The sequence below is a fragment of the Mustela nivalis genome, assembly GCF_964662115.1.
Source record: "Mustela nivalis genome assembly, chromosome: 1".
In the NCBI taxonomy this organism is placed as follows: Eukaryota; Metazoa; Chordata; class Mammalia; order Carnivora; family Mustelidae; genus Mustela; species Mustela nivalis.
The window spans coordinates 14817940-14845691 of NC_139020.1; the positions used below are offsets into that span (position 1 = coordinate 14817940).

A 27752-nucleotide genomic window follows, 5' to 3' on the forward strand; every position below is an offset into this window, starting at 1 on the left:
ATTTCGTATCTACTGTCGTCTTCTCATTAAGTAAGATCACATAGAATTTTTACTTTCAACTCAATCCAAAAATCTACTAAGTACCTCAGAGGCCCATGATCCCTCATCCAAAACTCTGAGGCCCAGATGTATCACGGGATTCAGAATATTTCAGATTTTAGGAAGACAACGTGGATGCACACATAATCCCTTTAGCAGGGTCTGGGGCAGTACCCCCACTGTCAAACATCTTCACATTTCTAGATAAAACACATTAAAATATAAAATTATGCACAACGTGGGAGAAAGAAGGACACAGCCCAATGTCAGCCTACATCAGTTTTCTGATCAAATACTTCATGACAAACTTGCTGGGTGTTCAGAGCTTTCTGGATTTGCAGATTGTAAACAAATGTGGGCCTGACATTTGAGACGGAATATAACCAAAAATACGAGTACAGTCCTCATAACTACTGCAACTCAAATCATTGAGCATTGAGTTCATGCCAGATATTGTGCTAAATGCTTTCAGATATGCAATCTCATCTGTCATTCATGCAATGACTCTGCTGATTTAAGTACTAATGAACCCATTTCACGGATGGGACACCGAGTTTAATGTGCTCAGAGTCACAAAGCTAGTGAGTGAATTACTCAAATATGAGGAGCTCGGGGAGGAATTTTATGCTTCTTAATTATTATTTTTGGTGCTGTTATTATTACTACTTAATTTTTTTTTTTTTTTAATCCCTACAGAAAAGATCCAACCACAGAATGTTTCAAAAGTTTTCCTGGTTCCTGCCTTCCTGTCCACCATCACTTGCTGATGCTGTCTCTTTCCATCAAGGTCCTACTTTGTCCTTCCTATTCTACCAACCACTGCATTACTTCTTACCTAGTATGAGCTAGGAAACCAAATAATCAAGTTATTTATAAATTAAGAGTAAATAAATGTTGATAGGTCCAAGGTTTCTCCTATGCAACTTAATGACACTCTCTTGACTTTCTGCTCACTGGCAGGCCCTGGAGAGCAGAGGTTGGATGCTAACATCAGACCGTTTATTTCAGAGTGATAATCAACAATGACCATCCTTTAAATGGATTCTATTCTGGAGCAAAAACAGCTAAAATGGTAAAAAGAAATTTACTTTATATGAAAGAGCTGCTACGGTTTTATGTAGAAGTTTTTCTGAAAAAATTATACATGAATCTAATTATTGATAGTTTTTAAATATTTCAAGGCCATCTAATGTTTTGAATATAAAGTACTAAATTGTATTTTTTTAATTTATTTTATTTACTTATTAGAGAGAGAGCACAAGTGGAGGCAGAGGGAGAGAGACAAGCTGACTCCCCACTAAGCAGAGAGCCTGACGTGGGGCTGGATCCCAAGACCCTGTTATCACGACCTCAGGTGCTTAACCAACTAAGCCACCCACCACCCCAAAGTACTCAATTTTATATCATCAAGTATTCTCTAGTTTGTTCATATTTTTACAGAATTGTTCTGTTTTGAAAATACAGGTACAGGTCAAGAATATAAAATTTTTTTAAATATAAATGAGTAAATAAATAAAACCAAAATCAGTGTTTGACAGTATATTTTTGGTTACAGAAAGTTTGCCAGTTGTAGGCTTCTGATAAAATGAATCTACAGGTACCGAGAGGGCAAGAACAGGGCCTACCACTACCTGCCCAAGAAGGAATATATTTAATGCGATCAGTGCCCACTTCTTTTTATGGCCTCCTAAAAGCCAAACCAAATGAGGATGGCAACCAAGCTTCTAGAAGAAAATAAGAAGTACTTTTCCTGAGTCACAATACTCAGCCACGGACTCCTCTATCGAAGTTGAATGAGTCTCCATTCTAAACAGAAACAGATGAAGTGTTTCTTTGTTGTTTTTTTAAAGATTTTATTTATTGGACACAGAGAGATTACAAGCAGGGAGAGAGGCAGGCAGAGAGAGGGAGAACCAGACCCCTCACCCAGCCCCTGATGTGGGGCTCAATCCCAGGACCCTGGAATCACAACCTGAGCCAAAGGTAGAGGCTTAACCCATTGAGCCACCCAGGCGCCCCTGAAAGATGAAGTGTTAACTGCTGATTGGTCTTTTAAATTAAACATGGCTAAGCAAAACCATGAGCTCTAAGCTTTCTCCCAGAAATGAGAATGGCTTCTTTAAACCTACAGATACTAGAAAGATGACAAATACTTAATAACTTCATTATCTTTAGATAAACACTGATATGACCTTAAACATTCTCCCTACTCCTACCCCACTAAATAACGGGTGACATGATGACACTCTGTGTGTGTCCCATATGGAATGGCTTGCTTACAACTAAAATCAACAGGTACAAGCCTGGAACTCTACCATGATTAAATGCTCCCAGATCTTCCCCTGCACTTAAACTCCCACACAGGTTAAGTTTCCAGGCAGTTACGGATTTTTCCATTTCACTCTAATTCTAAAACACAAATTTACTTTGGTAATATTCATTAAATGAAAATAATTCAACTTAATTGCATCATAGTATCTTATTAAAGCTACCTCCCAAACATACTCTACCAGCAACTATATTTTTTACCTATTCTACCTATTTCTACAATATATTTTAATTCTCCTATATACACCTATTCTATATTTCCATTTGTACAATACACCTATTTCTACAATATATTTTGCCTATGTATACCATATATTTTAATTTCTCTATCTACTTCTACTATATGCTTATTTTTCTACCTATTTATATAATATATTTTAATTTTCCTGTAATACAATCATATGAAGCACAAGTCTGAGGTACTGTGGCTTTAAACACAGATCTATAAGAAAAATAAAACTGGCATCCTGGTGCCATTCCACATTTTATCACAACAAATTTACATTCAAATCCACATTTTCAACAGCTAGTATGCAATATTCAAACACATGAAGTTTAAAAAATACATCTTAAATATAACTCATCCAATAAAGATAAGGGATAAAAGACTTTGGCACCAAAAGGACTAGCTGACAGTGACAATTTTTTAGGTTAAAGAGTACTCACTACTAGGAAATGGTAATTAATGGTTCCTTATGATGTAAAGCCTCTACATAAACAGGAGAAATATACAAGTGGCCCTTAAAAGTACAAATACAAATGCTCGGGACGCCTGGGCGGCTGGGTTGGTTGAGCGACTGACTGCCTTTGGCTCAGGTCATGATCCTGGAGTCCCAGGACCAAGTCCCATATCGGGCTCCCTGCTCAGCAGGGAGTCTGCTTCTCCCTCTGACCCTCCCACACCTCATGCTCATTCTCTCTCACACTCTCTCTCTCAAATAAATAAATAAATAAAATCTTTAAAAAAAAAAGTATAAACACAAATGCTCAATTTCACTCATAAGAGAACAAAAATAAAAGCCACCATGAGGGGGCGCCTGGGTGGCTCAGTGGGTTAAAGCTTTTGCTTTCAGCTCAGGTCATGATCCCAGGGTCCTGGGTTCCAGCCCCACATCGGGCTCTCTGCTCAGCAGGGAGCCTGCTTTCCTTTCTCTCTCTCTGCCTGCCTCTCTGCCTACTTGTGATCTCTGTCAAATAAATTTAAAAAAAAAAAAAAGCCACCATGAGATACCAATTGTTGTCACGATCAGATAAAAAACCCCAAAGCTAAGGACAAACTCCTTGCTGAGGCTGTGGGCAGACAGATACACAGATGCAGCTAGCTGGTGGGAAGGCAAAATGCTACAACCTCTACTAAGCAGAATTTATTCATATCTAACAAAATTACTATGTATTTACCCTTGATCCAACAATCCTACTTCTAGGAATCTATCCCTAAGGACACATCTCCTTAAACGCACACACACACACAAAAATGTACAAAGTTATTCATTGCAGTGTCCCAAATGTCCACCAATAAGAAACTGGTATGGACACTGTGCTATAGTCACAGCTGAATATATGGAGCTGTAAAAGGAATGACAACCTCAGGGCACCTGGGGGCTCAGTCAGTTGGGTGTGTGACCCTTGACTTCAGCTCAGGTCATGATCTCAGGGTCATGGGATCGAGCCCCACAGTTGGTTTTAAGCGCAGTACACAGTCTGCTTGAGATTCTCTCTCTCTCTCCCTCTGCCTCCACCCCATCCCACTCTAAATAAACAGATAAACAAGTAAATAAATAAAATCTTAAAAAAAAATGACAACCTTTTTGAACTAAAAAAAAGTATTTCCTGTAAACCACTTCTTAAGTGAAAACAGTGAAATACAGAAAAGTACATATAGAATGTTTAGTAGGAGAAAGGGTACTAAGAATAAACATCAAATACTAACCTGTTTTTGGAAAAAAAAAAACACAAGGAAAAAATTCAGAGACTAATAAAAAGTTACCCAAAGGAAATAGCTATGACTAGGGTATAGGGAAATCATGGGATCAAGACTTTGGAGTACAGCTTTTTTATATATTTGAAAATTACACAAAAACTTTGAAAAGCAAATCACAGTAATAAATACAAACAGAAACAAATTAATTTTATCATATATCAAATTGCTAGCACAGACAAAAAATTACTTCAAATAACTTTTAAACTTTTAAATTTCAATAGTATGGAATATATTTAAGGACAAAAAAAGGCAAACAAATCTTAAATTTTGCTCCATCTGCTTATTGTTAATAGTAATACTGATGCTGTAATTTTGTGACTATTACATATAATATATAATTATATATTTTTAACATATAATTCTAATATAGTTATGATACATTATTATTACTTTATACTAACATATAATTATTTACTATTACTTTAACAAAATATTTCCTGTTTGCTTTATACTTATATATATGTAGTCATTATATTATAAATATATTTGCATAAAGCAAAGAGAAAATATATTAATATAACCGGGAGCCAAGATTTTCCCTGTAATGGAAAGAGGTAAAAGACAAACACAGAAGCAAAGAGAAAAGCTCTATACTATAAAATTTTTACTGAAAATATCTACATGAACTTGTGATTTCTATTATATTTTTACTTTTATTTATCAAAGCATGATAAACATACTGAATGTACACATGATTTTATACATAAACATACACACACACACATTTCCCAGATCAACACACTCCAGCAAAAAGCATGCTTTCTTAAGTTTAATACCTGCTAAAAGGAATCAGGGAATTTTGAAGAAATGATTCCAAATCTTGGGACACAGGAGGTCCAAGGTAAGCCTGTGACATGTCACTCCAGGGGGCCCAGAACCACTAATGGGGTCATGTCAAAAGGACACAGCAGCTGGCTTGAGGGGGGCGGGGGGAGGCTCTCTTTGGCCAAGTTTGAGAAAATATCAACATCAAAAAGGCTAATGACCACTATGGACTGTAAGAAATTAAATTAGGAAAAAATTAATCCCTAAGTCCATAGTGATACTAAAAGAATGTGGTAGGAGGGAAGGAAAACAGGAGGAAAGAAAAGTTATTTTTAAAAGAGGAATACCAGAACGCCTGGGTGGCTCAGTCAGTTAAGCATCTACCTTTGGCTCAGATCATGATCCCAGGGTCCTGGGATCGAGCCTCACATCAGACTCTCTGCTCAGTGGGGAGCCTGCTTCTCCCTCTCCCTCTCCCTCTCCCTCCGTGCTCTAGCTCTCTAAAATAAATGAGTAAAAATCTTTTCAAAAAATTAAAAATAAAAATAAATAAAAGGAATACCAATAAATAAATAAATGAAATGAAATGAAAAGAAAAGAAAAGAGGAGTATCAATTAAGCCTGAGTGTGAGTGGAACAAAGGACAGAACTGGAAAAGTCACTATTTTGCAACATCCATGGTAAAGGTCACCAACATATACTAGAAAGCAAAAAATGTAGGAGTAGAGGGGAACAGGATGCTCCTAAACGGCCTAAGTCATACTTCACAGATTACTGAGCAATTACAGAGGAAAAAACATAACCTGGAAAATCCGCACCTATGCAAGTGGGCCGCCCTACCAGCGCGTGCCCCCCCTCCACAACACAACAGAGAGGACACAACACCAGTTCACATTTCACTTCACTTCAACATCGTAAACTTTCGCAGTTTATGTGAAAATGGAAGAACGAGCTAAAACTAATTGTTAAAAACAATCAATTATTAAAAGTGGGACATTTAGAGAAATCTGGCCAGGACTCCTCAAAAAAATTACTGTGATTTTAAAAGGGGGATGGGGAGCGCTCTAGATTGAGAGACTAAAAGGCATAACCAGATGTGTTCTGTGATGACTGGAGCCTAGTTTGGGGAAAAAAGTGTATATATGAAATATATCTGGGGAACAATGAGCATAATCTGAATAGGGAGTAAATATAATATTGAGGATTTATTTTTTTCTCAGGTGGGATAAAAATACTGGTAAAGATATGTAAGAATGTCTATTTTTTAGGTGATACATGTGTCAGCATTTAGGGGTGAAATGTCATAATGTGGTGGCTTTTAAATGATTCAGAAAATAAAAGAAGAGCAACAGAGACCAAGAGAGAAAAGACAGTGAGACCAAGATCAACCAACTGTGCTTAGAAAGAGACCAAAACGGACTGTCAGGGAGAGACACAGACAGACCAGCCTAACCAGAGCAGGGACATACATCTGCCCAGAAAGACCAACAGAGAAGCAAATGTGACAAACTGTCAATAACTGTTGAATTGACATGAGGTTGTTTATTACACTGTTCATTTCACTTTCCTGAAAGCTTGAAATTTTCAGAAGGCAGGGGAGGAAGACAAAATCTAAAGAGAACATGAGAACACATTCTCAGGCTCCCTCTGAGAATACACGCATTTTATTGGCAAGGACTACCTCTCGTTTATCTTTGATTTCCTGGTACCCAGCACAACATTTAATATGCTTGGCAGATGCTCAGAGAAAGAAGAGAGAACTACTTTTACTTAAAAATACTGCAAGATGGGGTGCTTGGGTGGCTCAGTTGGTTGGACGACTGCCTTCAGCTCAGGTCATGATCCTGGAGTCCCGGGATCGAGTCCCGCATCGGGCTCCCAGCTCCATGGGGAGTCTGCTTCTCCCTCTGACCTTCTCCTCGCTCATGCTCTCTCTCACTGTCTCTCTCTCAAATAAATAAACTCTTAAAAAAAAAATACTACAAGATTTGTTGAGCCCTGGACATGTGCTGAGTAATACAAAAAGCTTCCCATCCCTAATGGCATGTGATCTTTGCACCGATCCTGAGGGTGATGCTATCCTTATCCCCAATAATCGCCAATGAGGGAATGTTGGTATTAGAGGTAAAATAATTTCCCCAGGCCACAGAGCTACCAAAGCTACCAAAGTAGTCACACAAAATTTCCGGCCATTTGACTCCATAGCCTCCATCTGAACTCTGTGTCCCAGTGCAACAGGCTCTCAGATTTAAATGGGCATAAAGATTTTCCCTGGAAACACATAAAATGTATACTTCTGGGCCCCTCTCTCAGCTCTGGGGTGGGATTAAGAAACATGCATTTTATTTTCCTATTGATCTTTTTTTTAGGAAAGTGCATTTTTGAAAGAACATCCCCAGATAACTCCGATGCCAATGGTCCACAAACCCCATTTCAACGTGTGCTGCTCAAAGGTATCACAGAACGGCAATGGGCAAATCCAGAAGGGCCCTGTGGGTGTGTCTGGAGATGGCAGTGTGCATGTGGGCAGAGCAGCCAGTAGCATGTGGTTTATTATTAACCTGTGCTAAAACAGGTTTATTTTTAATAAAATAATGTAATCTTCCCCATAAGATGCAAACATTAAGGACAGATGAGGTCTCTGTACTCCTATACCCTCAATGGACAACGGCAATGAAACAAAATGATGTCTTAATTCAAGTGCTTTTCTGAAGATTCTGATTCTGATATCAATCAGTATTTGATGCCATCTAAGAGAAACACACTTTGGTAATTTTTTTCTTTAAAAGCTAAGTTCCTTGGGGTGCCTTGGTGGCTCAGTGGGTTAAGCCTCTGCCTTCGGCTCAGGTCAAGATCTCAGGATCCTGGGATGGAGTCCCACATCGGCTCTTTGCTCAGCAGGGAGCCTGCTTCCCCCTCTCTCTCTGCCTGCCTCTCTGCCTACTTGTGATTTCTCTTTCTCTCTCTGTCAAATAAGTAAATAAAATCTTTAAAAGCCGAGTTCCTTTGATTTCAGGGTTACCTTTCCTTGAGGCCAAAATGGTATAGAAACATATTATTTGCTAACTTTGGAATTAATGTTCCAGAAAAAAAAGAAACACGGACCTTGCAAAGAATCCTATAAAGATAAGAGCTTTGTAAGCCAAATATATAAACAGAAGTTGAATGATTCTTGAACTTTGTATATTGGTTTTAAAAAAAAAAAAAGCCGTGTTATTGGTTGGTTTGTAGATTATACATATTCAAAATCCTTATTGTGAATGCAATGCCAAATCAACACCTAACCTCTAATACACTATCAAATTTTAAATAAATGTTAGAATTACCATCAATTTAAATAAATACACATCTTTCTTTTTCTTCAAGGGTTCCAGTTAGATTCTGACAGGACTTGTTGTTGAGAAATACAGCTCATTAATTTACTGAATTCGAACTAACATCACCCTTTCGCTTTCCCAGCACACTCAGACTATTAAAGTGTTTTTTATATATGATCATTATTCCATGGACCCATCTTGAGGACTTTTGAGAATCACTGTTCTTACTGTAACCAAAACATTTCTTTCATGTGTTGTTCCATCCAGTCTATTATGCTATTACTCTTAGGACAAAGCACAAAAAGTTTATAGCCAGCAGCCGAAGACTGAAGCTTACTGAAATATGGGACCCTTCACATGAATATTACCAGACCAGTTACTGAGCATTTATTTATATGTTAACCTAATCAGTTAGTGGCTATACTGGCTATAGTAACATGGCTGTTTAGTTATGAAACAAGTATTTTCCCTTAAATAGGTTTGCTAAAATACCACCCAGACTATAAATACTGGGAAATACTGCTGGTCTACTGGCCATGTTTCCAAAGAGTATCATCTAAAAACAAACAAACAGATCTGTCCCCCACATTCTCAGCTCTCCATACTACTAAACACAAACTTGTGGTAGAAGTGTGGCTGTTAACTACTATAGGTCTTCCTCTCTTTACCAAAAAAACAAGACCCATAACATCACCCAATAACCAGGGTCTAAATTCTAAGCAAACTTCTTAATGTAATAAAATACCTTAAGGCTCAAATTATTTTACTTCTAGGAAAAGGGCCAGCTTTCTTAGTCCTATAAGCTAATAAGTAGCACACTCTCCGCTTATTTTCACCAGAGAGAGAGATCTGTGGCAAGACTGAACTTTACAAGTGCCCCTTACCCTTTGCAACTGGAGTGTGCCTGGATAAATTATTAGAACCGTGAGCAGTATGAAGGATGGGGCAGAGTTCAAGGAAGCTAAAGCACAAGGCAAGTCACTCTGCTAAAAAAAAAAAAAAAAAAAAAAAGCTAGCATGTCTTCTCTGGTGATACTGGGGAGAAGAACGTAACTGGGCTGAGCTCAGACGGGTGCACACCTGGGTGAGCAGATCCCCGGCAGACGATCTACTCTGCCTGCCCAAGGGGGGCTCTCAGTAGCCACATTGCCACTATCTGTTCCTGCTCTCTCATCACAGAAGAGGACACCTGAGCTGAAATAAGCCAACTAGATGCTCACCTCCTTGGGAATTTAGAACTAAAACTGTCATCTCCATCTGCACTAGACCCTGGAGGAGAGTGAACTATACGGAAGTCACACTGCAGCCATTCCTCCCTTGGTGGCACAGAGAGCCACCCACGGAGTGCCACGTGGGCAGGTGCAGAGAGATGAGCTGAGAGATTAGACTGTCTGGGTTCTTGGCACTTTTCCACTTGCTCGTTCTATGCTACTTACAAGGTCTGCTCCATTCTTTGGTCTCTATATGGGACACACCTCTATCCTTACAACAAATGCATTCATTAAGTCATTCATTCATGCTTCAGATGGTTTGTTTCTTACAGCCAGTACCAAATTACTGTAACAGGTAAATAGGGTACTGACCACAATGTAGGAGTAAGTTTTTATTTTTCCTCTCTTCTGAAGGTATATAAAGGCACAGATTGGTTTTTTATTTTGTTTTTATTTTGTTTTGTTTTCTGTGATGAGGGCAAAGATGGATTCAATGGAGGAAATCACAGCATTATCATAAAAATCAGATACAGCATAAAATAAGGATGCATCTCCTGGACAGATTGTTTCTATTTACTAAAATGTTGCTACACTATTCTTATTCATAGCTAGAATGTTTGTGCTTGAAGACTTGCTACAATCACAATTTTAAACATTCACCAATAATTAACAAAGACTCAAAACCAAATATTCAAAGAATGTTTTTACTACTTCTAGGGGCTGGTTTCCCCGCTTTCTCCATCACAGTTATTTTCTTTCATACAGTGCTTCCTTCCACCAACTATTAGGAGAACAGTGAAACTTGGGTGCAAATGAATCCATTTTTCAATCAATTTATTTTGATGGTGGAGTAAATAACAAGATTCAATAAAGTAAGCATTCTTCTACTTAAGAGTCTCATTAGATCTTAAAATTTCTATCCATATCAGTATATGAGTTTTTCCCCTTAGATGAAAGATCCAAGTTGTTTTTTTTTTTTGTTCTGATAGCAACCAAAACAAGTTATTCAAGTTTACAGTTCATTTAAATGAACAACAACTAGAACATTAGCTTTTATAGACACCAAACACTGCACAAAGAGATTAAAGTGTTTCATCATTTCTTTAATCTTTACCCAAATACTAAAAATTAGGTAGACAGTGGGGCACCTGGGTGGCTCAGCTGGTTAATCATCTGCCTTCAGCTCAGGTCATGATCCTGGGGTTCTGGGATCAAGCCCCACATCACTGAGCTTCCTGCTCTGTGGGGAGCCTTCTTTTCCCTCTGCCTCTGTGGGCAGCCCCCCTCACGTTATCTTGTACTCATGCATGCACTCTCTCTCTCTCAAATAAATAAATAAAATCTTTTTTAAAAGAATTAAGCAGTCAGTAAAATTACCCGTAATTCGTTTATCATTAAAAAACCACCCAGAAATAGTTCTCAATTTACATATTATAGCAGAACACCCTAAAAATGTAGAATTCTCACATAAGTAAAACAGTCTATGAAAACTCTTCATTTTCTCATTTCTTAAACTTTCTAAAAATGTCATATAATTTATTTTCTTAAAATGGTAATTGGTAAATTTTGAAATGAACGTATCACTGAGCATTATAGCTGACTTGGGAACTGAAACAGCGATTTCCTCTATAAAAAAGAAAGAATGAATGAATTTAGTAGATTTTAAGCAGCACGAAACTTGTATCCTTACCAGCTTCTCAATTTCTGATTCAAGATTCTGTATGCAGTCAAGTTTCCTCTTGCGACAGCGCTGTGCAGCAATTCTGTTTTTACTTCTTCTTCTAATATCATGGATACATTCCAGTTGTTCTGGAGTCAGCTTGTGCATTTTCAACAAGGATTGAAAATCATTTCGAGAGAGTGAAATTATTCGTTGTGCATTAAATGGCAGTTTTACCTAGAATGTAAAATAAACATGAGTAATTGTTGCCATAAAATGGAGTTACACTTAAATCTAGGAAGAGGAAGATACACATCTATATTTTCCAGGGAATTTTATTTAAACTTAAAAAAGAAAGACCTCTATTTCCAATTTCTATATAACCCCTTATAAAAAATAACTGATAATTTGATATTTCTAGGTTATTTAAGAGCATTCAGAAAACAAGAAAATTGAGAAGCATATTTCTTTAGCAAATAAAAATATTAACACAAATATTCATGTATTTAAAATAAAGAGAATTTAAGTTCTTTTACTAGGGTATTTTAATAACACAAAAATATCTTTAAACTTCTTTTTAAAGTGTTTTTAATGTGCTTAACCAAACCAAAAAAAAAAAAATCTATTTTATACTTTCACTTATACTACTGGGTAGCACTGATTGAACACTGGTATAATTACACTAGTAATTTCTAAGGCATTTCAGAAAATTAAGTTTTCTGTCAAGAGAATAGTAGTTTCATATAACTCAACTTAAAAATCTACACATTTCACTTTCCAGTATAGGAATGGTTAGAAAAGCCTTATGAATATTTTAAAGTCATTTTCAACATACTTAAATTTGGAAAAAGGAGGATTTTTTTTTTTTAATAAACTGTGTGTCAATTTAATGATATCAAAAATGCTTACAAAACGCTGATCAAGTTTCTCTGGAAACCTACTTAATTTGTCTTTCAAACTTAGAGAAACTAGTTATACAAAATGTTTTAGATTTCTTAAATGTTATTTTTCTTAATATTATTTTCATAGTTTCAAACACTGGGTTTATAAATGCCATAAATAAATCTATAGAAATATCTCATGCGTACATATTACTTCTTAAATTCAGTCACCTATAACCTCCCTTCCAAGCCACGCCAGCGATGGGTTGAGGGAGAGAACATCAGGCCCTCTTTTAAACCCATGTCATCCAACAGCTAGAAACTCAAGAAAATGATAAAGCACCAACAAGCATTTATTATCACTGGAACTACGGTAATGTTTTACAAAAAAGCAGCTATCAAATACAAACATTTGTACACAAACTACACAGATCATGCTTGGTAAGGTTAATACCATACCAGCTACATGTAACTCATGCTGAATTATTAAGACATTAAATTAGTGGCTGAAATGGCTCTGGCTAAGGAAAATAAGAAAAAAATTAATGGCTCTGAAAAACTAAGGCAGAGAAAACTCAGCATTAGAAGCCACATTCCTACACCTAGTCACTACTAAGTCACTGCTAAGTGACTAGTCCAGGGATCCTGTGGCAATGAATGAGATAGGAACATATGTTGCATTTTTCCAGCAGCTACCATGTAACAGTCACACTCTTTTTTTTTTCCCCCTCTTGGGACACGGTATTCGATTTAAACCATTAAACAGCCAATGTGTGAATCCACTCCAAGGCAAACATAAATATACCTGCTTGAAATATATGAACAGAGAAGTCCTTCAAACTTGGTCACACTCTTTTGGTACTGATCATATGGCCTATGGGTTTCCAACCCCCTGCCTGAGCCTGCTCATATGTCCCTAGTGGCACAACAGGAGCTGACAGAGAGTGAACCCGGATTAACACTGGTAAAACAAGGACTTAACAACACACACATTTTCCCCTCACCTCACATTCTTGTTCTCTGGCTGAACAGGGTTCGCTGTCCCCTTCAGTATCGGTCTCAGAGTCATCTCCCAAGCTAATCACACAAGCATATGGGTAAGGTTCCTGCTGGGATTCTGAAACATACTCAACATTTCCAATTTCCAAATTGCTTGAACAGCCTTCGGTACTCAGAGTACTTATAAAAGGGCAGTTGACAGAACTCAACGTTGTAAAAGTCCTCTGACCGGGCTCCGGGCTCTCACTAATCCTGATACCTAACCAGGGACACTCAGACCGCTTCTGCGAGTAGATCTGTTCTGAGCCATCTTTGGCCACAGCAGGGGATAACTGCATTTGGCAAGAGGAGTCTGTGCTGCAAATGTCACTCCAGAAGCCTTTTGCCAGGTGTTCCGCCACTTCTCGCTCCACACTACTCCGATCGCTGGAGGCAAGGCTACTGTCTTCCCTGGGGCCAGAGTCAGATTTCAAATGTAAATCCTGACTTTCACCAAATGTTTTCTCCTCTTTAACCTCTGTACCTGACAAAGGCTTTTCTGTTAACACTGCTGTGTTTTGCATTCCGGCAAAATTCAAGTCACCATATTGGTCGTATGTGTGTAAAAGAGACAGAGAATAGAGTCCATGAGGGTCTGCAGAAGAATTGTGGGGGAAAGGAGTCACTTCCGATTTTTCTGACGGGCAATGAGAAGCAGGATCTTCCTTCTTGGTTTCTTCATGTTCTGTTGCTAATCTACTTTCTTCACATTTTAAAGTCACCTGCAGATCTGCACAGTCCTGGATTCTTCCCAGACACTCATTTTCAGGTGTCTCATTCGGCTGAACAGAAGAAGCCTGAACGTCCTTGACACTGGATTCCACAGTACGGACTCGGTCAGTGCCGAAAGCTTTTTGGAATTTTCTGTATTTGGGGCATAAAGATGGCAAAGCCAGAGCAGCATCTTTTTCTAAGCACATGGATTCACAGGTTTGACTGGCACTGTCTTGTAGAGGAGATGATACTTTTGCATTTGCTTGATACCTATGCAGTTTCCACTGAGAAGTCTGGACATTTTTATTTTCCAAAAATTCCTCCACTTCATCAATTTCTAAATCCCTCTGGTCCAAAAGTGAACATTTAAGGTCTGCTTTTTGACAGTGTGATGGGATGCATTTTTTTCTTAGGCATTCTTGCTGGTCAGCAGTGGAGTCCAAAAATTTAAATTTGAGAAACTGAAAGCAAGACTCCTCAATGTCACGTACACCTAAAAATTCCACACACTTGCACACTTCATCCACATTGTCCTTATTTAAAATCAGTTTGGCAGTGTAGGCAAATTGAATCAAAGGTTCAAATCCTTTCACTGTCACCTGTTAACATACAAAATAAAAACAAATGCATCACTGGAAAGCAGTCGAGTAGATAAAGAAAAGCTGAAGGGAAATAGAGAGATGAATAACTTACTTGGATCATGATAAAACAGTCTTTTAATTTGAAAGTAAAAATATTCTTCTAGAAAATATAAAGCTAATTAGGAGTCTGGAAAAGCATGCTTAACACACCCCATTCACTGGAACCATACCCTCCACTTTATGGAAGTGACACATGATTTAAGATACCTATGCGGTTTCCACATGAATATAAAGACACATGAATTACATTACACATGAATTTTACTCGTATGAGGTAAAGACAGTAAACACAGCCATTATGATATGTGTTGCTCCTTTCTAAAAACAAAGGCTAACCTACAGTTGGCCTTTATCATTTTCTTGGTATTGCCTTATTCACTGATCTCTGCCACAGAAGTGACAATCTGTTGATTCCCCAAACTGTAACGACAATTTCATGGAAGCACGGGTGACCAGCGTAAGCTAAACTGTATGTAGGCTTAGTATCCATGAGAGAGTTGCCCACACAGACCTGTCATAAACAAAAAAGTTCTATATACTTTCTCCAAACTCCTCTTAACAGCTGCTATTTTGTGTTCCAATGTCCCAAGGCTCAACATTCTTCTAGCTGCGTTCACTCACTAAGTAAAAGCAAGCTATTCTATTCGAGTAAGAGTGAGTGTAACCAGCACTTCGCAGACCTGTGAGAGGTCTCCTGGAGGCAGGACATAACAAGGACAGAAACATTTACGTGCTTGAGCTCCAAACAGGCTGCTGTGAAAGACATGTGTAAAACCAAGCTCCACAATTATGACACAAAATCACCTTTTGTTTACCAATGCATAGAAACAATCTCAAGAAAGAAGGGGGGGCAGTAGAACACTTATGGAGTACCTGCTTTCCATGAGGCCATGTCAAAAATGATTTCTAGAACCCTAAACCCACTCAGTTTCCCATTACAGGAAAAGGTCAAAGGGAGAGAATGTGAGACAGTGTGTCCATGACTCTAAGCATGATCTCTCCCAATGTCTACAATCCACTGGCTGTGCCCTGCTTTGGTCACTGTATCAGAAAATAACATAGGGCCACCTGGGTGGCTCAGTCAGTTAAGCGGCCAACTCTTGATTTTGGCTCAGCTCAGGATTTTAGGATTGTGAAATCAATCCCTGCCTCACACTGCGCGTGGAGCCTGCTTCAGATTCTCTTTCTCCCTCTCCTTTGCTCCACACTCACACATATGCTCTCTCTCAAAAAAAGAAAAAAAAGAATATAATAGTAGGTAAAGTTATTCAACTGCTCAATATTGTTAACTAACATCCAAAACTAACAATTCTACATGTAAAAATGTTGTAATTTCCATGAAAAAAGTTAAAGAAATGAGTTGCTGCAGAACCTGGGAACTGCTCCTCAGCCTCATGACAAGGACTCTGTTTTATTTTTTAAATTTATAAACCATAAAGAGATTTAATTAGGTTCAGTTAAACTAAAATCAGGAAGCTTCCAGAACCAAGGACCTCTCTCCCACCTCTTCTGGTAGAGTAATGTTAAGCTCTGCATCAGCCTGTCCTACGATTCTCGAGTGGAGGTAACTGCTGCACGCCGCCAACACAGATCGGTGGGCACGGAACCGCTGGCCCTCCACAAGGACAGTGACATCACACAGCACGTCTTTCTTCCGCTGGTCATTGAGGCTGAGTAAGACATTGGTGCTGTGCACCGAAGATTCATAGGCAAAAACCGCGATCTCACTCAGAGACATTCTGCATAACAAATGGTGTCGGGAAGTTCAGTGAAAGCATGCTTCTCGTCGTCATCAAACCTGTAAAAACACATGCAAGATTTCACTTGAATAAAGTCTTGTTAGAAGTATTTTTAAAAATGACAGTGTCAAATATAAATGAAATTACTCATCACAAAAACAAAAATGAAAACAAAATCCCCTAGAGAACCTAGACATATTTATTACTTTATTTCATTTAAAATAGGTTCTTCACCACCATTTTTAGTTAGTTTTTCTAATTTTAGGGAAAAGGATCTCAGGATGAGGGAGGGAAGAACTTTATGTTCTCTGAAAGTAAGTCATTTCACCCTGACAAAACACCTCCAATGAGCAGACAGACTCATTGGTCCGAGAAGTTTCTGGGTGGGATCCCAAACCTGTTGCTTTATGACATGAATGGGCGTGTGTGCCTCGTTCCCCAGAGGTCACCCTCGGGATGGGCCTGGCAGGAGAACAGGCGTATGGACCCACCGTTCTCCAGGCGCCCTTCTCCAACACTTGACAGCTGGCAGGAGGCTTTGGTGCTTTATAACAAGAGACACACTCTACATAAGGTAAAGTTCCTCCAACATAAGGAAGAAATGACTTGAGAAAAAGACTCAAATCTGTCAAGCCAGATCTTAACGAGTCTTTTTACAGAACAAGTCATACTTTACACTACAAATAGAGGAAACGGAGTACAACTATTTCATCATTAAGAGCATGATTTACCATACACAGAAACTCTCAGTTTGCTGAAAATGTTCAAAGATAAGTCATCAAAAAATGTGTATGTATTTTAAAATATACCATATTTTAAATATTATGACATATCATAACCACTATTTTTATCATATACAAACTACTAGCAAAAAAGATAGCCACAATATATATCTACACAGTTCAATCATGTACTATTCTTATAGATGATCTATTATATTACAGAGACTGAAAGTAAGAAATTAAAAGAGAGGTTCTAGTATCTTCCTCCAGAGCCCAACGGCCAGTGGCGAGCACGCCCAAGGAGTGTATGCATACCTCTCTACGGCATGATCAGACTGAGAAACTCCTCACACGTATCACCTGTCATTCACTTTTGTTTTTCTGAACTACTGCACTGCCTAAAACAAGAAGGTCCTCAAAAGTTCAGTGACTGAATAAACTTTCTTGTTTCCAGATTTGTTATACGCCAAGCAAAAATGAGAGGAGACAAGAGGACTACTGGTGTTCAGGCACTCCAGGTCCAGATCACGGGTGACTTCTGCCTCACAGACAGGCTGTTTTAGTCACAAACATGTGAAATTCATCTATAAATTTTACCTTACTTACGTGTTTATTTTTGAAGTACTCAATACAGCTAAAACGTTGAGTTCTTCAGAAGTAGTCAATGAAAACAAAATGTCTTGTTATGGGGCTGAAGTCTGCCCTAGGTTAAGGCTTACAACTGATCACTCACTGGTTCAGCACACCACATAAAATCACGGCGACTGCAAAACAGGCAGTAGGACTAACTTAACTTCTGGATTGCGCCCATTCAAAAGAGTAGTGAATTCCCTTTTGCAACTGGTCTTAGTATTTCACTTACCAAAACAAGGAATTAAGAGTTAGGAATCCTAAAGAAGAACTATCAATGAGATCACGTGCCCCATGTGTGTGGTGCCACACAGACCACCGCCCTCCACTTTCTCTAAGATGATGTACACCTCTCCCCTGGCCGAGCCAGACTCAACAGCTTGCTTTTCTCTGTCCCTGCACCCAAGTCCCCAGCCTCTTTATTCGTTTCAGGCATCTGCCTTGCAAACCCTTATAACTAGACTAATCTTACTTTTACATCTTGTCATTCTGCCGACCTCTGCACAGCCAGGCAAAATCATAAAAACACACAGGCTAGGGTCACTATAAATTCATGGCCTCAGCACTGTTCATCAATTCTTTCATGTGCCCTGATATCCCGTTCTCCACAAGACCCTTCCAAGTGGACACTTTCGTCTTCAGTAAGTGTCCTTCCCAGTAAACAACCACAACGAGGATCCAACCTCAGAAATTATTATCCCCCACCACCACCTCCACAGGCCGCCTCTCCTACTGAAAACAGTCCCCAGTGTCTGCTCTCGACCTCAAAGCACCCTCGCTTCTTCAATCCAGGACCTTCCCCTAACACTCTCTTCTCACGTATGCCCAAACTCTCTCTCTATGACAGCTTTTTCCCATTAGACGCCGCTCATTAAGTATGCTTAAGTCTCTCAAGAAACTATCCTAAAAACACTAAAGCAAATATTCATCAAGCTATCATTCCGTACCAGGCACAGGCCTGCGGTGCTGACACAGCTTCCCTTACCTACTCTTCAACATAGCCCTATGACACTGATGCTCTTACATCATCCCAACCTTACACATAAGGAAACTGAGGCTCAGTAAGAAGTATCTTGGCTGTGGTCAAAAAACGAGTAAGACGGGGGCGCCTGGGTGGCTCAGTGGGTTAAGCCGCTGCCTTCGGCTCAGGTCATGATCTCAGGGTCCCGGGATCGAGCCCCGCATCAGGCTCTCTGCTCAGCAGGGAGCCTGCTTCCTCCTCTCTCTCTCTCTCTCTCTCCCCACCTGCCTCTCTGCCTACTTGTGATCTCTGTCTGTCAAATAAATAAAATCTTTAAAAAAAAAAAAAAAAAAACGAGTAAGACGAAGAATGAGGAGTCATACCAAGTACCCGACTACTCCGTATTTGTCTCCCGTTAGTAGCTGCTGAACACATAGTAGAGAAAGTCACTGCAGTACTGCCTCCCCACAATATTACTAAAAGGTTGTGCATGAAAACAGGGAAATGAGCCTCCCAGAGCGCCAGGAGCAAATGAACTGGACCTGAACTTCAACAAAGAGGACTCTGGACTCTTCAACACCGCAACATAAAGGGACGCTGGTTCTCAAGAAAACCACAACAAAAGCAGTTCCCATACCTTCACTTTGAAGCTGCTGTCAGCACACATATGAGCCCTCACTACTCACCTCAAATCCCAGAAAGAATTTATTCTTGGCTCAGCCCTCCTGTTCAGGCAGTTTGGGGAGACAGATCACTTCAAAAGTTCTCAGCCAACTTAGAGATTTGCTGTGAGATACTGATTTGGGAGATAAGCCAAGGAGAGAGGAGCCAGTGACCCCAGTAGTACAACAAACAGTCTCTCAAAAGAACCCAAAGTGTCTCACTTAAGTGGACTAAGCATATGCATGTCATGACTGATCCTGCTCCCTGCAGAACCTGGGACATATCTGACACCTCCCTCGGCCCTTGTAGGCAATCTCTCATTGAGATCTGCTACCTCTGCTTCTCAACACGGAAACCCACTTCTCTCCATCTGCATTGCCACAATTCTAGTCCAAGCCATCACTGGCTCTGGTCTAGACAGGTGCTGCCTACCTTTGGTAATGGCGTCTAAGCTAACACATGTACAAATACACTAAATAAAAAGTGAAACTAAGTTTCACCTATTAATATTTTATCCTTACTAGTGCAAAGTACTCTAATATCTACTCTGTTCTATTAAAAATAAATAAATAAATTCCAGTTGTGATCCACTCGATTTCAAGAACCACCAAGGGACCACCATCTCAGGCATGGAAAACATAGTCCAGTGGCTAACTCCACACACGAGGTTCAAATTCCAGCTCTGCCATTACCTAGCTGTATGACCTTCGGGCAAGCTGCTTTAACCTTGCCAGGTCTTGGTCTCCTCACCTATAAAATAAGGATAACAAGAGCACCTCACTGGATTGTCATGAGGTTTCTATGGACAATAAGGATAAATGGTTTAGCACAGTACCCGGCCTATAGCAAACAACTACGAAGGATCAGCTGTTCTTAATGACAGTAATAATAACAAAAGCTTCATCCCCCTCAAGCCCCTCTAGATCCCCTCCAATGTGCTCTCCCACATCAAAGTGATTTCTCCCTTGCCAAAACCTAACATTGTCTTCCAAATTTCTTATGATCAGTTCTAAATCCTTAGCCCATCCTCCAGACCTGCAATAATTCAGCCTTATCTCGAGTTTTGTCTCTCTTGCTATTCTCTTGCCTCACCACCCCTTCTTCTTGCCCCAGGGAACCAAGCTCCTCTCCACCTCAGGGCCTTTGAACACACTGTGCCTGCAACCTGCACTTCTCCTACTCCTCAGCTGGCTAACTCCCCACCTTTTAGGTCTCTGCTTAAACGTCAAAATCTTGTCTGACTTGTTTTCTGCCATAACTCAAGCACATAACATAACTGTACCTGATTCCATGCAGGAACTTGCTTCTGAATGAATGATTTCACATATTTACTACAAATCCAGAACGCAGAGCATCTACATTTTCTTCCAAACACACTGCAATCAGCTATTCTGGTATATATAGGAACAATGCCACTAAGCCCAGCACTCCGAGAAAAGTCCTTGGATACCAGCTTTCTCACAGTCAGGAGCAGCGAAAGAGAGCCCGCCTCTGGGAGCCAGAACCGTATCTGCAAAACAACTGGTCAAAGAAGAACAAAACTTGGCAACTATAAACAAAGCCAGTACAGCTGACTTGCATGAACAAAGACATCATGACCCTGGCCTCATCAATATGGGGTACTACAGAAAGTTAATCTGAAAATCAATTTTCCTAATTCTGAAAACCACCTAAGTGGTCAGTAATCTATTTTTTCACCCAATAACATGATGACTAAAGACTGGCACACATCCTTCTAGCATCTGTCAGTGTGACCTTGTAACATTTCTCAAACCTAAAAGGTAAAATACACTACCACCCAAGGAACCTTCCAGATTCATAACTGTTAATTTATTAACACCAAACTTAGATTCTTACATTACACGTGAATTTTTCTCTATTCCTGGAAATATAACTACTGTTATATATAACTATATAACTATATATATATAGTTATATATAACTATATAACTACAGTTATAATTCAAAATAAAGGTTTGTTGACCTTTGTAGCTTGCTGATTCATTCAGTAATGCTGATAAAGGATGAACAAGCATTTTAAAGCTTCCTGTACTTCGATTTAGAAATAACTTCTGCTCTCTGCTCAACATACACAATTCAAGTTTTAAAAGTCACCAGTTGATGTTTTTGCTTTCAAAATGATAAATAAACAAAATGCTATGGTTTCATCCCATTTTCATAATTTAAAAGATAACCTACTTTTTAAAAAAATCTTTTAAAAGCCTAAAGTGGTTATCTGATCATGGACCAAGTACGATGCTTCACAACCAAAATTCAGAAAGTAACTGTATGAGGATGAAGTTCCACACATACAAGAGCTGGAATTTTGTTTCCCTCAAATACCATAGAACTTTGGTTTCTTGTTTTTAATTATGAGTGTGGAAGGGCACACAAAATAAGCAAGGAATCACTTACAAGGAAAAACAAAAACAAAAACTCTCATCCAAACATCCTTTATCTTCACTGAACAATGATGAATGTCCTTTCTACAAGTGTATACCGAGCTACCCAACAGATTTAGTGCCATGAAAACACAAGTGAAAAACAGTCTCTACATTCAAGAACATCACCTACAGATGTTCAAAATGAAAATGATGCCTTGGGGCAAAAGCAATGACAATGATCGTTATAATCAATTTACACAGGAATGTGAACATTCCTAAAAGTATTTATTTGCAATAACTCTCCAAACAAAAACTACTTCCTAGTCAATTCTCATTTAACCATAATATTCAATTAATGAAAATGATGATTTCCAAAACAGTTGTTAGCTGAGGGTGTGTGTGGGGGGGGGGGGGGTGATGTGGTTGGGCATCAATTGGACATCCCATACGGCAAAATGGGCAATTGAGTTGGCCTTTATAGAAAAAACAATACTCTTCATCTACAAACATCTTCATCTAAGGAAGAATTCCTCAGAACCTCCCTCCCCTTCTCTCCAGTGGCCATTTGTAATTTCCATCTCTTTCTCCTTATTGCTTCTGCCCACCACCAACTCCATCACACTCCGTCAATGACCTTTACCTCACTCAGTTTCAAGTCAGGGTCTCCAAAGGCTCAGAAGACAGGAAAATTCCTCTTAGCACACCATCCTTCTCAGCTCCCTCCTAAGCTTCAAGCTCCCCTAAGCCAGTTTCTGTTACAATCTACCCAAGATACCTAGCGTTTGAGTGTTCTTCTGCAGTTAGGTGCACCTTGTCTTCTACTGCTCAAGTAGATGGCAAAGACCCAACAATATTGTGGGTGTACACCTTTAGTTCTTTGTCTTTCCTTTTGAAGCCTTTATATATTTATATATTAATGCATAAATAAATACATAAATAAGTTTGCTTTTAATGTAAGGTAGAGATGCCCACAGAAAAATGTCTTTTTAAAAAGAAGGGTTTTTCTTATTACCATTCCCAATCTGGAAAGAAGCTTAACATCAAAAAGTCTGTGGGAAGACCTGTACCCTGGGGCAAAGAATACATTATACATTAACAAAAAAAAACAAAACAAAAAAAAGCCTGTGGGAATTTAAATCAGAGACAATAATTTAAGTCTACATTCTTTCCTATATTCTCAGAGCTGAGTCATCTTCCAGGAAGAGCCAGGAAGAGTAACTCAGTTTCCAAGATTTGCTATTTTCTTTATGTTTTTAACATAAAGATCTTAAACATCATACTTGCTTAAACATATCTGATAACCCCATTTTCTAAATCCATTCCTCTTATGAAAAAATCCCAAGTATGAAGAGATGAGATATACAAATGTGTAGATCAAAAAAAACTGAGTGAAAATAGAAAACAAAACAAAAATCTGAGTAAGTAGCAGAAGACCTTATAAAAGCTCTAAAACATGGATGTTGTTTTTAGAGGACTTTTATAATAATATATGGGAAAATGGAAATCGATGTTAACTATGTGACTAAAGATACCACAGCTTTTTTAACCCACTGAGCCACCCAGGCACCCCTGCCACAGCTTTTGTAGAATGAGATGTGGAGAATGGAGAAGGTGAGCAAATCACTAAAATTTTGCAGCTCATGATTCAATCCCTGCTTCCACAAAGGGAAAGTTGGACTTTTCTCCACTTACTCTTCCTCGAATTAAAAATTATGCATTTAATCATGGATCTTTTTTGTACTTTCTTGGTCTAATTCCATATCTGAAATGAAAGAGCTAAAGTTAAACACAGAGGGGAGACATCTGAACGGTTAGAGAAGTGTGAAGACCCTATTTACAGACTCACCAACTCAGAGGTCAGAAACAAAAGGTTTTTTACTTCCCAAGTCAACAAATTCAACTTTGATAACTGTGCGTAGTACATTTAAAATAGCTTTGAAAGGAATAAAGGAAGAAAAAAAAGAATTAACATAGGAAACCCGAGCTCGAGAACCAAAACAAGAATAACAGACTCCACGATTATACCTTTTTAACTGAAAAGAATTTAAGAAAACAAAGCAGTCTTTTATTTGCTTAACATATTTGGCAGCTACTTGATCCTTAATAAGACTGTTGTATCTCAAGTGAAATAGATCATCTTATGAAAATATGAACTAGCAATTAGAACTGGCCCACACCAATAAGGCTCATTTACTGAAAACACTCTCTATCATGTACTTGTCAGCCACTACTTTCTGTACCAACATTGAGGTATGATTTACATAGAACTGCAGTATTTAAAGTGTACGGTTCAGTGAGTTTTGACACGTGCATATGGGCATGAAACTACCACCAATAAAAATACAGAAATTTTTAAAAAAAGATAAATTTCATCACTCCAAATGCCATATGCCCCGTTTGCTCTCTCCTTCCCCGTCCTCCTAGCTCCAGGTAACAAAAGATTTGATGTCACTGTAGATTAGCATGCATTCTCTATGATTTTTATATAAATAGAATCACACATTATGTCCTCTGCCTCAGGCTTCTTTCATTCAGCTTAGTGACATTCATACTGCATACATCAGATGTTTCTCTATTGCTGAATAATATTCCATTGTATGACTGTATCACTCTTTGTGTATCTAGTTAACTACTGATGGACGAGTCTAACAAAAATGGACGTAACTGCATTGCTTCCAGTTTGGGACTACTGTAATAAAGCCTCTGTGAACGTCCAGATGGACATATACTTCATTTCTCTTGGGTAAATAAATACCTTTGGAGTAGAAGAGCTGAGTGATATGGTAGGTTTATGTTTAACTTTTCAGAAATTGCTGAGCAGTTTTCCAAAGCAAGTGTATCATTTTGAACTGCTCCTTAGCAGTGCACAAGCCCAGTTGCTACACATTCTAAGCAATCCTTGGTATTCAGTTTTTTTTAATCTTAGCTACCCTAATAAATGTACCGTGGTATCTCAGTGTGGTTTTAATTTACCTTTCCTGATGGCCACTGATGTTGAGCATCTTTTTATGTGCTTATTGGCCATTTGTATATCTTCTTCTGTGAAAATCTGTTCAATTTATCTGCTCATGTTTAGTGGGCTGTTTTCTTACTGAACTGTTAAAGCCAGCAGAATTTTTATCAGGATTGCAGTGACTCTATATACCAATATGGGGAGAACCAAAATCTAAATTGAGTCTTCTCATGCACAAACATGGCAAATCTCCCCGTTGACTTAGTTCTTCTTTCAGCATTATTCCGGTGTTTCTAGTAAAGAGGTCTTGCATATCTTTTGTTATATTTACTCTTAACTAGTTTATGGGACTTTTTTATAGTTACTATAAATGAATCTGTTTATTAAACTTCATTTTCTGGTTTTCTGCTGCTACACTGTAAACAAAAAATCAATTTTTTAAATATTAACCTTGAATTCTGCAATCCTACTTAATTCACGTATCAGGTCTTAACAGTTGCTTTGAAGATTCCTTACGAGTCTCTATGTACCATAATCATGTCAATCTGCAAACAGAGACAGTTTTACTTTTTTCTCATCTTTAGAGTTATTCTTCTTCCCTTATTGCAATGACTGAAGAGCGACAGCGCTGAGAGCTGGCACTCTTGCCTTATTCCCTTATAAGGTTAAGTTTTTGATAATTCACCATTAAATATTAGGTTAACTGTAAGTTTTCTAAGATGAGCAACTGATGGGCAGTAAAGGAGGTGTGGTAGTTACTATCCCAGTTAACTTCGGGCTCATATAAGAAACTCAAAGGGGAAAAAAAAAAAAAGCAAAGAGTGAAAATTCCCCCAAATTCCCCAGAAGAGTGAAATCCCCAAACTCACTCAGCCTCCTCTAAGGGCACCCTTCATTCCTACACCACTTTCTAAGTATTCACCCAAGACATCCAAGGATCCCAAAATCAGGGGCTATAGATAAGAAGGGCACAGGGTGGTTATCAGAGGGCACACCCACGACTGAAAGACTGTCAGAACCATACAAACATAGCGCCTTTCTGCTCTAGAGATCGCGAGGGCGGACAGCATGGAAGAGCATTCTGCAGCTCGATGACAAACCCTGGCAAGCTGGGCTGTCCTGTACATTGACGGCATTCCCTCTGTTTTTAGGTAAAGTAGGGACAAGAATACTACTTTCTATTGGGAGGATCAAATAAAATAATACACATAATGTTTCTAGAACAGTGCCTGGCACATAATGACTGCTCAAGAATTACTAATTAATTAAATGTTAGCTATTATTTGATTAAATGTTAGCTATTATCTGAATCTGATGCTAGAAAGTTTTTTTGAGTGGCATAAGGAGACACTGGAACTCTAGTTAAAGAAGTGTAATAGCATACTGCTTAGCTTTTCAGGGCCCCTGCATGAGAATATGGACACTTAACTGGTTTTCAACGTTCAGAATGACAAATAGCGGAAGACATAATTATGGTTATAATTAATATAATTATAAAAGGGATATAGATATATATATTATATATATAATATAAATAATATAATAATATAGATGGAATATAGACATTGTTAATCTTGACAAAATGAAAGTAAAATGAACAGGCTGGGAGATGGAATCAGAGAGAACTGAAAGGAAAACTAGTATTTCTATATGACTTACAATGTGGAGTCAAAAGATACATCAAAAAAAAAAAAAAGGTACTTCCTTGGATGAGTGAGACCAAATTAAAAAATAAATTCTGGGGTGGTAGAGGTGACCAAGAACAAATGAAATAACAGATTACAAATATAGGTGGGGTGATGGTGGAAGCAACAAAATTAATATCCAGAGTAAAAGGAAGTCAACAGATAATATATTAGGTTCATAAACTGAGGTCTAAACATCTTAGAGATACACAGGTAACTACCAAAAAAATTGCACAGCAGAAATGGGTAAAGATGAATATTATCCACAAAGCAGAATTAGGGGTAGGATGGGGTACAACAGATAGGGTTGCTTCATGATAAATCTTTCCATATTTTTTAAACCAAAAACATGTAAAACTTTGACTAAGAACATAAACTTAAAGATATTTAAATAGTAAACAAAAATATTAAAACACAGTTAAGCCTAAATTGTTGATAACTTCGTTGTGAGACTTAAATTTTTTGAAGATTTTCCAAGTAGAAAAGAAATTTGCCAAAGAGGAAAATCAACCTTTAATTAACATTTTACATTATTCTGACTGAACTAGAAGGTGGGAGGGTAAAGAAATAGAGAAAGATTTCTCACTTGGGAACAATGTTATACATATGGTTTAATATTTTATACTGATAGCAATACCAACTGAAACAGATTCTTCAAAAATCTTCTAAAGAAATGAACTATTGAACTGCCAAACCACTAGAGCCTTACAAAATCTGATGAAACTTTTTTCCACCAAGAAAACTACTCACATAATAAAATTTTGCATTTGCTTTTAGTTGAACTGATAAATGAAATCAAGAGCTGTTGCTTTGAGAAGACGAGTAAAACTGACAAGTTTCTAAAGTCTCACCAAGGAAAACAGACGAACACAGAATTCCCGTTATCACACAGAGCATACTAGAATGGCTCTTCTCGCAATGCCCTTCCATCTACAATACAATTCTCTACTGCCCTTCGTAGAAGTCCTCAAAAGAGCCATTTATATCCTCCCTATTTTCACTTCCCTCTCTTCCCAATTTCACTTGAGCCCACTAAAACCAGGCCTTTCCCCCTCCGTTCCACGGAAACCACTGCTAAATGGCAAATTTTCAGTCTTCTTACACAGCATCTCAGCAACATTCAACAGGTTGAGCATTCTCTCCCTGAATTCCTTTCTTCGCTTGGCTTCCAGGATACACAATCCTGATTTCCTACCTTGCTGGCAGCCACCTATCAATTTTCACTGATGGACTGTCCTCCTCTTCCAAATCTCTAAACCCTGGAGAGCCCAGGGCTTAGTCCTCAGGTACCTCCTCTTCTTTGCACACATTTCCTAGGTGAACTCATTCAGACCCAAAGTAAGAAGAGGATCCCTCATGGACTTAACGGTATATTCTCATAATTATATTTGGTCTAATCTCAACAGCTTTCTTGAACTTCATATTCATGTACCTAACTGC

At 38.5% G+C, this 27752-nt stretch overlaps 1 protein-coding gene across 3 annotated transcripts in view; it reads right to left on the reverse strand.

Annotated features, from left to right (window-relative positions):
* Positions 1–8: 8 nt before the first annotated feature.
* BACH1 (BTB domain and CNC homolog 1) overlaps positions 9–27752 on the reverse strand; it is a 40289-nt gene continuing 12545 nt past the window's right edge. The window contains exons 1-5 of one of the 3 annotated variants that reach the window (XM_082703313.1): positions 20573–20806; positions 16080–16373; positions 13187–14533; positions 11332–11538; positions 27–239 (exon numbers count right to left, since the gene is read on the reverse strand). In XM_082703313.1, coding sequence (XP_082559439.1) covers positions 222–239; positions 11332–11538; positions 13187–14533; positions 16080–16313 — 1806 coding nt within the window. In that variant the 5' untranslated portion in view covers positions 16314–16373; positions 20573–20806 and the 3' untranslated portion in view covers positions 27–221. Of the gene's footprint in view, positions 240–11331; positions 11539–13186; positions 14534–16079; positions 16374–20572; positions 20807–27752 lie in introns of those variants that run through there. The other 2 variants (XM_082703311.1, XM_082703312.1) reach the window with 2 other exon arrangements.